Consider the following 12,131-nt stretch of genomic DNA (forward strand, 5'->3'; position numbering starts at 1 on the left):
ATTACAGTAATACACGGCTTTACATCATTTTGACATCCATCAAATTTGAATTTACAACACTGTTCCAGAGCAAATTTTTGTGTATGTCCCTCTATGTGTACCCTCGTGTATGCCCCCCTGTGTGTATGCCCCCCTGTGTGTACCCTTGTGTATGCCCCCCTGTGTGTACCCCTATGTGTACTCTTGTGTATGCCCCCCTATGTGTACCCTTGTGTATGCCCCCTTGTGTATGCCCCCTGTGTGTCCCCTTGTGTGCGCGCTCCTGTGTGTTCCCTTGTATATGCCCCCTATTTGTACCCTTGTGTATGCCCCCATGTGTGTACCCTTGTATATGCCCCACTGTGTATCCCCCTCCTCCCCTTCCCGTCCTCTACCCCTGTCCCCCCCTTCCTCCTCCCTCCCCCAGTCCTCCTTTATTTATTTTTTTGTATATCACAAGTTATTAGTTAGTCAATGGATAGCCAGGACAGGCACTGAAGTATTTTTTTTATATTGACTAGTGACTACCGCTACCGCAGTACCGCACACCGCGTACCGCACTGGGAAAGAAAAAAATGGGACCGCACTACCGCAACAGCACTACTCCATAAAAAGTACCGCACTACTGATTTTTAAGTACCGTGCCCATCTCTGGAAAATAGTAGCCAGCAACCTATACTAAGTAAACAGATGAACCCTACCCCTCACCTCCACCACCAAGACCTCTCTCTCTCTCTCTCTCTCTCTCTCTCTCTCTCTCTCTCTCTCTCTCTCTCCTTTTCTTTCTTCTCTCTCTTTCTATTCTAAATCTATCCATCTTCCCTTCCTCTGCCTCAGCCTGCTTACCGGCAACCCTAAGGAACAGACATAAGGAGCCAGAGTAGTGACCTACCTCTTCCCCTTTACAGCCCCACGTCATTCATTTTGCCCACGGCAATCGTCTTGCCTCGTCTCGTAGCACGTCTTATTTATAAATTATTGATAAACTAAAAAAAATGAAGATATAGATGAGGTGTATATCAGTTGTCACACGTGCACGTGCACGTGCTACACGTCATTTACGCTCACGTCCCTCGTCTTGCCTCGTCGCGCGTAGTCCCCCCTCGCACGTCCCAGGGGTTGCCAGTGCTCGGCTAAATCTCATTTATTGACCACTGCCACAGCCATACAAATAGGTTTAGAACGCTTTGGTTTTCACTGTCCTATGCACTCCAATATTCCAAAGGCGCTGAGGTACTGTTTTTCCAATTTTGAGAAATTTATTTTATGAACAAAGGAAGGCTTAAAGAAGTAAATTCATTCATCCTATCACAACGAAGAATGCGAGGGAATCTAATAGAAGTGTTTAAAATATTTAAAAGATTCAGTGATATCAACACTTTCGCGCACGTGGACGTGACATACGTGTCACTATAATTGTCTGGTCAAAAAGCACGCCTTAAGATTGACGCGACTGTCGCGTCGCTGGGACAAAAATGTTCACCAAAAATTTTGTAATTCTCATTGACGCGTGATACTTGGTCTTAGATAGGCTAGCACATGTCGGCTTGAGGTAAGCTGATAGACCCTTATTTCCCTGGGTGACAGAACAGAAACTCTCTTCAGTTGACTCTCTCTAGCGGTCGCGGACTGGTTAGTGTGTGGCGGGGGGCAGGGTTCAAATTTTTTTTCTTTCAAGCCTAACTCATCAACTATGTCATATAAGAAATCTGAAACTACCATTGTATAGGTAATGATCTGTTTTTTTTTTTAAGATGAAACCATAAAAAAAAAAAAAAAACTATAACAGTTATGGAGATCAGTGGAAAAAAGTGAACTTTTTTTTTAAATCGTTTTTTTTTTTCAAATTTATGACATGATTGTGTGTCAAAATTCCGTTTGTTGCGCTAATTAGCTCGTAAATGTCCGCTTCTTTTGTTATAGAACACAATTTGTTATATCTTTACTCCTTCTATGTGAAAATGTGAGTTTTTTATTTCAGATATCAGTTCGTGTCTTCAACTCATGATATCTCGGTAAAATATAAAACAAACATTATTTTTTTCTTTCCATACGAAAGAGCTTACAATTTACAGTGGAATGTATGTAGTTTCATAAAAGTGAACCGAGCAAAAGATTTGATAAACGAGTTTCGAAAAAAATTTAACCGCACTCAAGGAGTTTTGGACAAGAAAATCAGATGGGAGAGTGTACGCAAAAGTGTTAAAGTGGAAGATTACTTTACAATTGATCGATCATATAGAACAAGAAATAACAGTTTGATGATAAGTGGTAAAAGATTCTCGTCGCATGAAGCCAAACACTTCTTCAATCGAGTCGTAAATGTTTGAAATCCTCTACCCTGTGATGTCGTTAATAGTACAACAGTTACGGCCTTCAAGAACAGAATAGACAAGTATTTTGAATCCAACCAGCAACTAAGATATTACTCATTGTCGTAATAACGTTCAGTTTTTTCAAATACTGGTGTCCCTGTCCATTTTTATTGCCCGGTTAGTGGTAGCAGTAATGGTAGTTCTTTCCTCTTTCCTACATAATTTCCATGCAGTTTTTTCATGCTGCATGGTTCTTTTTCCTTTCCTGCCAGCTTTGGCTTCAGGGATGGGAGGGTGGGGAGGAGCCTTCGCCTTTGCTGTCCTTCATCTTCCACCATTGATTAGATAGTTAAGTTAGTGTAGCTTGTTACAAACAGACTTGTAAGGACCATCAGGTCTGCTGTTGTTTGTTCTTCCTTTGTGTGTATCCTTGTGTATGCCCCCCTGTGTGCACCCTTGTGTATGCCCCCCTGTGTAATTCACCTCTTGGTCTGCTGCAGGTCCCTCTTGAGACAGCCAGCCGTTCCCCTACGGAAGAGCACAGGGCTCGTAGTACCGATCTTTGGGTAGGACTGACGGCCATAGTGTTAGACTTCTCCATTCCCATCCCTTACCCGTGGCCATAAACCGTAGCGTAAAGCGTCCTCATGTGGTTGGGGTTGCTCTACGCTACCCCGTGAAGGTGGGAAAAGTGTTGACTCCGCAGGGTAGAGTGCAGGACATCTTCAACTTCGTATATTTCATGAGTAAATAGTGTTCTATTTGTTATTATGGAAGGACATATATTGAAAAGTATCAGAATATTTGTATGACTGATATTATATCGCAAACTTTGCTAAAGTTACTATGTATTTTTTAGTTTGTAAAGACCCTGGTGTTTCCATTTGATTGTAAATGGACAGTTATTCCTGAAAGTTCATTTATAATTGTCCCCAAGAATGGCAAAAGACGGTAGATTGATGACTAAATATGGCATTATTATGGGAATACTTAACATATACCATAAAAAATAGCATTTCTTGGTGACCACCTTGATTGATAGGGTAGGCAGTGGCTCAGTGGTAGCGTGCTGGGCCCACATTCATCACGTGATGGACGACGCGAGTTCAAATCCCCACGCTACCACCTCGGATTTTTCAGTAACCGCCGAGTGGCTTAAAACTACCCACATGCTGTCCTGAAGACCACCCATCGACCCGGACTCTAGAGGAAACCGTCCAAGTGAATCAAGAATGAGTTCCGGGGGTCAGCATGAGCCAAGAGAAGAGGGCGCCACTATAAACACTTGACTGCACCAATACGGGCTGGGGCCGACTACCATCCAGGCCCCTTAAGCAAGCCTACCGGCACCATAGGCGTAAGACGTAAAAAAAAAAAAAATAAATAAAATAAAAAAAAAAGCCATAAATGACATGACCTGGCAACCCCAGTGTGACTGCCTGGGTGCGTGTGACGAGTCATGGATACCAACCTGTCTCATAAATTAACTTACCTGCATTACTTGTTATTTACTTGTAGATCAACAACGCTATTGTTTTGTTTTATGATATATAACGTATAGGAATACAATGGTGTGTAAAAAATCCATTATTTATTTTGTTTTCTGTAATTATTGGTTTGAAAGTGCTGCCAACATTATTAAGATGTGCGGATTGGTCCTTCATATCTGTCCCGGGGATGGGAAGGTGACGGGGCGGCTTGTCCATACCCCAGTCCCGCATATAGGGATGGGGACGGGTAGGGAATTGGGAAGACTAACACTATGGCCGTGAGACCACTCACACACAACACACCGCGACAACGAGGTCACAACTCCTTGCATGACGTCACGTACCTACTCACTGCTAGGTGAACAGGGGCTACAGGTGAAAGAAAATAAACCCAACTTATCTTTACCCGGCCAGGGAATCAAACCCCGGTCCTTCTGGTTGTGAGGCAGACGCTCTATCCACTGAGCTACCGGGCTATCCTTGTCTATGCCCCCATGTGTACCCTTGTGTATTCCCCCTGTGTGTACCCTTGCATATGTCCCCTGTGTGTCTCCTTGTGTATGCCCCCCTGTGTGTACCCTTGTGTGTACCCTTGTGTATGCCCCCTCTGTGTGTACCCTTGTGTATGCCCCCCTGTGTACCCTTGTGTAAGCCCCCTAAGTGTACCCTTGTGTATGCCCCCAGTGTGTAACCTTGTGTATGCCCCCTTGTGTATACCCCAGTGTATACCCCCTGTGTGTTGCCTGCTGTGTTTAGTCTCGTGGCTGAGTGCCCAAGGCACAGGTGCAGCATTGGCACTCACCTTACAAACAGCAGCAACAGCACTGGCATCAGGGAAACCCTCTTGGCACTCCTCCACCACCTGTTCCGTCTCGCCAAGGCAACGCACTGTTTCAGCCACCGCCAAGCCTGCTTCTTGATCTGTTGCTGGGGCACGTAATGTCTCCAGCACAGCCTGCAACTCCTGCCTCCCCTTCTTCACCTTCCCCTCCGTGGCTGTCACTCGGGACTTTTCCAGCTCCACAATCTCCCTGGCACTCTTGCTCTGGTCCACCAGTCCCTGGAGCCTGCTCTCCAGCTGCTGCTGCTGCTCGCCCCAGCCTGTCAGGGTCCTCTTGTACTGGTGCAGCTGTGACTCAACCTCCCGGCAGGTAGCAATGGCGTCCATAACTGTGGCCTCCTGTTCCTCCAGAAAGGAACACATTTTCTTGGAGAGACCCGGCACTTTCTTCTTGCCAGCTGCCCTTGCTGCTCCTTTCCCTTTCCTGGCACTGGGTGGCAGTGAGGCTGCTGCAGTCACCTTGGCATCTTTCATCATTCTTATAAGGGCCTCAGCAATATAGGAGACAGGGAATTCTCCACCCTCAGGCACATCATGGCTAACACGGCACTGTGGGCAGGTAACACGGCTCTCCTCCTCCAGCTTACCTATGCACGGTGTGCAGACGGTGTGGCCACAGGGCAGAGTGCGCGGCCGCTGCACTGTGTCATCAAAGTCTGTCAGGCACACGGGACATTCCTTGGGGTTGTCGCCCTGAAACGGAGAGGCAGTGTGAGGGAGGGAATATGGCAGGAACATACTGGAGACAGCTCACAGCCACACAGTGATGTTACAGGCTGTCATCTGAGAGTGTAAGAGAATATTTGGAGAAAGCTTGGGTAGTGTGTGCTAGAGTGGGTGGACTCCTGAAGTGTTCTCCCTCTCAGCACTGCCAGCTCCTGCACTTATCTGTGTTTTCAGGTTTGACCAGAGGGAGTACTAAGGGAGTAACTGTCATGAAGGTTGTGGTCACTGCCAAATGGACTGGCCACCTCCCGAGTCAAGACCAAGCACCAGCTTAAAAATAGGTATTGACTATTTTTTCTTTGATTCGAGATAACAAAAAACAAATTTGAAAAATCGTGGTGGTTTTCGTCTATATGAAAGTTTTAGTTTAAGTATTCTGAGGCATCATTTATTGTGCAAATTAGTAATAACCATAATGCAATAATGACAGTCTTGACCATCATTCTTGGATTACCGGTAAGTTAGCTTAGGTTACTTTCATTTGGTTAGGTTAAGTTCTATTTACTTAGTTTTCTTCTTTAGTTCACTATTTAATTTCACAATTACACTGATCTTCACAGCCCTCCCCACTTTTGGGAGGGGCAAGGGAAGAAAATATCATTAAAATTGGGAAATGGCAAAAGAGGAAATGTTTACCTGCAGTGTGTATGACATGTCAGTAAAATTAGAGTAAAGCAATTATATCCATGAGCCCTTAGTGAGGGAGGCATTCTCGGAGGACTAAAGATGAAGGCGTGCAGAGGCTCCTTATAATTACCACTTAACTGTACACACTTTTGGCGGTAATTGTGGAGATTCACTACGCGCCTCCAAAATACGACGTTACACCTCCATATTATACATAAGGGACAAAATACATGTCCCTTAACCATAATATGAAGGCAGAAAAACTTTAGAAGTAAAGAAAAAGTGGTAAAGGTAGTGAAATGGCATATTAAACATACGTGCATTTGTGTTTTGGTGGCGGCAGTAGCTCTTGCTCTTGCAGTATTGGGAGGTGAGCAGTGTTGCCAACGATCCGGTTAGCGATGGTATGCTAGGTTAGTGATGGTATGTTTAGTTAGCGATTAGCCCAAGCATGTGAGACCAGGTCCACCACGCGTGGTTATTATCATTATTATTTTATTTTTTTAGAACACGCACCTTTACCTAATACTATACGCGGCCCAAACCTTCACAAAACCCTTTGGGTAAAGGTGCGTGTTCTAAAAAAATTTTTAAAATAACCACGCGTGGTGGACCTGGTCTCACATGCGTGGGCTAATCGCTAACCAAGCATTGGATCGTTGGCAACACTGCTCAACTCCCAATGGCTGCCGCCGTCACCAAAACAAATGTATGTATATGCCTTATCACTACCTTTACCACTTTCTCTTTACTTTTAAGTTTTTCCGCCTTCATATTATGGTTAAGTGACATGTATTTTGTCCCTTAAGTATAATATGGAGGCGTAATATCGTATTTTGGAGGCGCGTAGTGATTCTCAATAATTACCGCTTCCCTGCACACACTTTTGGCGCAGGACTCACGTACGCACACTCGTACTATCAAGCGTCTTGTTGTCCAAGGCCAGAGAGGAGCCACGTCGGGTTGTTGCCATGACTGTTTTTCCCCTTCACGGCACACAAGCCTTGCAACACTACCGCCAGGCTCAGCAGGAAACCACCCATGCAAACCCCGACAACCTACTACTAGGCGAGAGCCTGCACCAACAGATGGACCAAGCCTCCTCACTTCAACAGTATGGACCTCAAGCCCGCGTGTTTAAACGTATCGGCGCCTCAGGTCGCCTGTTGGAAAAGCCTCCCGTGCAAGTTTAGAGTAAGCTCACCCCCTTCACTGCAGCCTCCATGCCGCTGGTGGCTGTGATGGTTCCTCGCCGCGGTGGTGTCCTGTGGCGCCTTCTGCAGGGATGCACGGCTCACTGGAGGTCACGTCACTGCTGTGCTGACCAGAGTGCGGGTTTTAGAAAGAGCCAACAAGGGTGATTCAGGGAGCGCGGTCTTGATCTTGATATCACAGGTCAGGTCAGGTGTAAGTCGGGAAGCTTGGCCTTTGTGTCGGCCCTCCCTGATGCTGTTCAAAGTCTTCTGATTGATTGATTGATAGTTTATTGTTGCAGGTAAACAACAAGGGAGAAGGGAGGAACATGCCATCCCAACCCCCAGGCAGGACAGAGTGTGATTTTGCTGCTGCTTCCATTATGTTCTTTCGTTGGCTTTCTCTTTTCTTCCACATCTCATACACTATTTCCTTGGATTCTTGTATCTTTAGCTCGTTGAAGAGTAATTGTCTTATGATATTTTCTTCATTTTCTATGTATGGTCTTTGCAGTAAAATTGTCTTCTTTCTTATTTCTGTATATCCTGGGCACCACAACAGAAAATGCATTAAATCCTCTACATTCCAGTCACAAAAGATGCATTTAGTGTCTCCGTTAGTGTGTCTATTTCTATCATTTAGTCTTAGATTATTTGTTCTTGCTTTAAATAATATTTGTGACGATGGTCTATTGTCGTATATTTTCTCTTCAGACATTTCTGTCTTCCAAATTTTTGTATATTGATAAACTTGAGTTTTCTGTTACTTCCTGCTGCCATCTCTTACTATCCCAGTCTATAATCTTATTCTTTAATTTTTCTTTCTTAATTACTCTTAGGTCAGAGTAATTTAAATTAATGTCTTTCATAAATTGCTTAGTTGACTTAAACCAATAATCATTCCTTGTTGTTGCCTTTTCCTCTATGATCCTCCTCATCAGTTCATTTCTTTCATTTTCTTCTATATATTTCAAATAATTTAGCTGGTTTTGCCTTATTCTAGTCTCCATGGCGCTTGACCCAATTGAAATGCCAGAATTTTTCTCTTTTCTTCACTCCCACACGACCATCGCGCGTAACGAAACACACGAGAAATTAATCCGGACAAGGAAAGGTTTGCCGGCGCCGGGGATCGAACCCGCGACCAGCGTAACGGGAGAGCCACGTACTCCTTATCCAGTCGGCCAAAGAGGTACCCCCCTTGGCAGAGGGAGTTATGGGAGGCTCACCCATCAGGCTAGTCGTGTCACTACACAATCTCTCCTCTCAAGACTGGAACTTGAGCATATATAGCTTGGTTCTCCCAGGATTGCCCTATACACGGAATTTTCAATCCTCCGTAACTTTTGAATTTCATCTTTAGTATAGGCTAAAATACTAGATGCATATAAAATTGTTGGTAAGACAATACTCTTCCAGTAAGTTTTCCCGATAAGAATTTTGTTACAGCTCTGTGCAAGGACTGGATATGTTCAATTGGCAAGTTTCTTAGCTTTTTGTATAGAATGCTCTTTTTGAATTTTGAAGCAATTTTTCTTATTACTCACTGTTACTCCTAAATATTTAATGTCTTTACTAACTTTTTTTTTTTTTTTTTTTTTTTTTTTTGGTATTTCGTTGGGAGTACCCCAATGTACCCCAATGGAGGAAGGAGGTGCATGCCGCGCAACCCCCCAGACGGCTGGTAGAGAGATACCCAATTCTTTCAAGGAGGAGGCCCAACAACGGGGCTGAGGGTGTCGGAAAGAGCCCACCTTTCCACCCCCATGGTAACTGATAGGTCTCGAACCCACGCCCCAGCAACCCGCCGAAGCGCAAGGCAGAGACTCTACCACAGATCTGTATTACCTAGATTGGACACGCCTATTTTGTTTACATTGCGCGCCGCGAGCGGGCTTTGCGCCATTTTGACCACCAGAATATTAACATGCAAACATGGTAAGGAGCGCACTAAAAACAGCTCCCAAAACCTTAATTCTGGTCCGATTTCAAAAATGTAAAAACCGACACAATCAGGAAAGAGAGTTCTATCTGGATATCTAACAAATGGCAACTATCATTTGGACATATGCACATATGCAGGGTGTGAATATGAAGGCCAGGGTAAGGAGTTCCAAAGAAACTCTTGTGAATGGCTCATTTTTTCTATTTTGCTCAATTTGATTTTTTTAAATTATATTATGAGGATAGACTGTAGGCCTACTGTATGTGTAGGCTTTCAAAGACAACGACTGTTTTGTAATTGTATACTTTATTTTACATATTTTAGGCTACATAAAAAAGAGGTGGTCACCAAAAATTTAGGCAGGTATAAAATAATATAATATTCATTCCCATTGCTTGACTTGCCCTCACACATTTTACTGTCCCTTAAACAACACCAACTTGTTTAGTTTCTGTCGCACACTCCTGGCCTGGAACTTTTGTGTGTGTAGCCTAGCCACATGATAGTACCTCACATTGAAGTAGATCTTGACCAGCAAACGGACCAAGTCATATAACTGTGGTTGTCTATTCCTTGTGCTGTATCCATAACATGCGAGTGCAAACACAGGACATCAGGGTCAACAACTCGTAATACAAGATACTGCAGTCGCACCAGGCTGATCTTTGGGTTTACATACTTCATACTGGATAGGTCTCTCCAGTGGCTGACCATTAGGTCTACCAATCTAACCAAATCTACTCTAACATAACCAATCCTAATATATCCTAAACTATCCAATTCTTACCTAAACCAGTCTATCCTAACCTAAACTAACCAATCCTAACCTAACCTGATCTAACCTAGTCTAACCTGTCTTAACCTATCGTATCCAAACACATTTCCGTATCGATTTTTAGTATTACATTGGTCCTACAAGACCATTATATGCACTCCAGAGTGGTTATTAAGTACTCACAGCAGAAAGAATATAACAGCAAATCTTATTATCCACCTACTTCACCCTATCAGAGAGATCAACATTCCACAAACTCTCTGAACAAAGGGCTGGGAGTGGGAGTGTTCTCTGTTTTACACTCGATTTTCGGGTATTATCATATAAAACTGTGACCAAAATTGACTTACTTATGAAATGAGATTCCTCTACTCTTCGTAACTTTATTTTTGTAGTTCTTGCAGTTAATTACAAAGCACTGGGTGCCTTTTGTTTCTTCTTTCCGCGTTTTCCCCATGCTTTCCCCATACAGCTGATGACTGGCGCAACCTTTCAAAATGGCGCCTGTGAATCTCGCCCGCGGTCACGTGATGTCCAATCTAGCGAAGCTAATATATTGTTACGCCAAGGCTTAGCTTAGTTTAAATTGTAATTGGCGCCACGTGACGTAATGAGGGTTCCCTGCGGCCCCGTTGAGGGGGCGGGCTGGAGAGGGACGCCATGCGGCGAGGAAGAGTGGAGACGGAGAGAAGACAAAGGACGCGCTCGCCTGTGCTCTGTGCCTTAGGACTTAATCGCCTGTGATTTGTGCCTTGACTGCCTCCCCCTTGGACTATAAGGATTGTACAACGTGCTATTGCTTAGTAAACCCCAAGAAAGTCCGCCCTGTATTTAATTGTGCCTCGCTGTGTGCTCTGTGGGTGTGTGCGAGTGTGTCCGCCGGAGTGTCTTTGTGTCTGCTGTCCGCCTCGTGGGAGCACTGTGTTTTCCATAGCGAGCCCAGTTTAAGTAATTGGGAGAGCACCTGTCTGCCTGTGTGAGGGGTAGACAAGTGGAGTATAACAGTGGTGTCAGGAGCGGGGTGGAAATTGTGCTGTGAGTGGACGGGCAGACAAAGAGTGACGCCTGGGCACAATGGAGCCTGGCGAGCACGGTGCGGCTGGCGGAGCGAGTGGTGGGGGTAGTGGTGACCTTGAGGCTGATGAAGACGCTAAGCCTGGCCAGCTGGAGTTAATTGCCTCAATGTTGGCTGGCTTGAGGCAAGAAATAACGCTTCAAGGTCAAAGCAGGCACAGCAGGCCGAGCGCCTGAGGCACAGGCCAGCAGGCTTGAGGAGCAGGCCCGTGAGCAGGCCGAGCGCCTGAGGCACAGGCCAGCAGGCTTGAGGAGCAGGCCCGTGAGCAGGCCGAGCGCCTGAGGCACAGGCCAGCAGGCTTGAGGAGGCACTCCAAGCAACGTTGGCTTCTGTGCGGCAGGAGGCACGGCAGTATACCGATCAGGCCTGCGAGGAGGTCCGGGGTGAGCTACAGAGGGGCCGCGAGGCACGGAGAGGAGAGGTGCAGGAGGTAAGGTTTGATGCGAGGCAGGCTGCCGTGTGAGCTTCACCAGAGGAAGTGCAGAGTGAGCCTTTGTGTGATTGGGGGCAGTGTCAAGCCTCGCTGAGGACACGCAGAGCATTCTCTGAGCATCCGGGCCTGGCGTGTCCGGCCGGGTGTCACGGTCGGGGTTCAGCGGCTGGCGTGGGCTGCGGGGCGCGAGCGGCAGCCCCGCCACTGTTGCCAAACAGCCCGCCACCCTCGCCTCCTCACCTAAACCCTACCCTGCCTCCTTTCTTGCCCCGAGTGCCTGCCTTCTACCCTGCTCGTTCGTTTCCTTCTCACGACCACCGCAGGCGTAAGCCGGCTGAGTATGACGGCAAGGTAGCTTGGGAGGCCTACGTTGCTCAGTTCGTCATGCTCGCAACAGCTCAAGGGTGGACTGAGGAAGAAAAGGCGCTGCAGCTGGCAACGGCGCTGCGGGGCCCGGCACTCGAGATTCTCAGCCACCTTCCAGCCACCAAGCAAGCTTCTTTTACCAGCCTGTCGGAAGCCTTGCAGCGCCGCTTTGGGCACAGTCACCAGGCTGAGGTGTACAGGGCTCAGCTGAAGAAGAGGGCGAGGCAGAAGGGCGAGACGCTGTCACAACTGGCGCAAGATGTGGAGGCCCTTGTGAGGCGGGCTTATCCGGCTGCTGGTGAAGACATGACGACCGTCCTCGCCCGTGACGCCTTCGTAGATGCTCTGCAGGACCACCAGCTGCAG

At 46.3% G+C, this 12,131-nt stretch overlaps 1 protein-coding gene across 5 annotated transcripts in view; it reads right to left on the reverse strand.

Annotated features, from left to right (window-relative positions):
* LOC127005592 (uncharacterized) overlaps positions 1-12,131 on the reverse strand; it is a 182,501-nt gene that overhangs the window by 95,331 nt on the left and 75,039 nt on the right. The window contains exons 1-2 of one of the 5 annotated variants that reach the window (XM_050874541.1): positions 7,183-7,364; positions 4,587-5,318 (exon numbers count right to left, since the gene is read on the reverse strand). In XM_050874541.1, the coding sequence (XP_050730498.1) occupies positions 4,587-5,318; positions 7,183-7,203 (753 nt within the window). In that variant the 5' untranslated portion in view covers positions 7,204-7,364. Of the gene's footprint in view, positions 1-4,586; positions 5,319-7,182; positions 7,369-12,131 lie in introns of those variants that run through there. The other 4 variants (XM_050874539.1, XM_050874540.1, XM_050874546.1 and 1 more) reach the window with 4 other exon arrangements.

The sequence above is a fragment of the Eriocheir sinensis genome, chromosome 30, assembly GCF_024679095.1.
Source record: "Eriocheir sinensis breed Jianghai 21 chromosome 30, ASM2467909v1, whole genome shotgun sequence".
NCBI classification, from domain to species: domain Eukaryota; kingdom Metazoa; phylum Arthropoda; class Malacostraca; order Decapoda; family Varunidae; genus Eriocheir; species Eriocheir sinensis.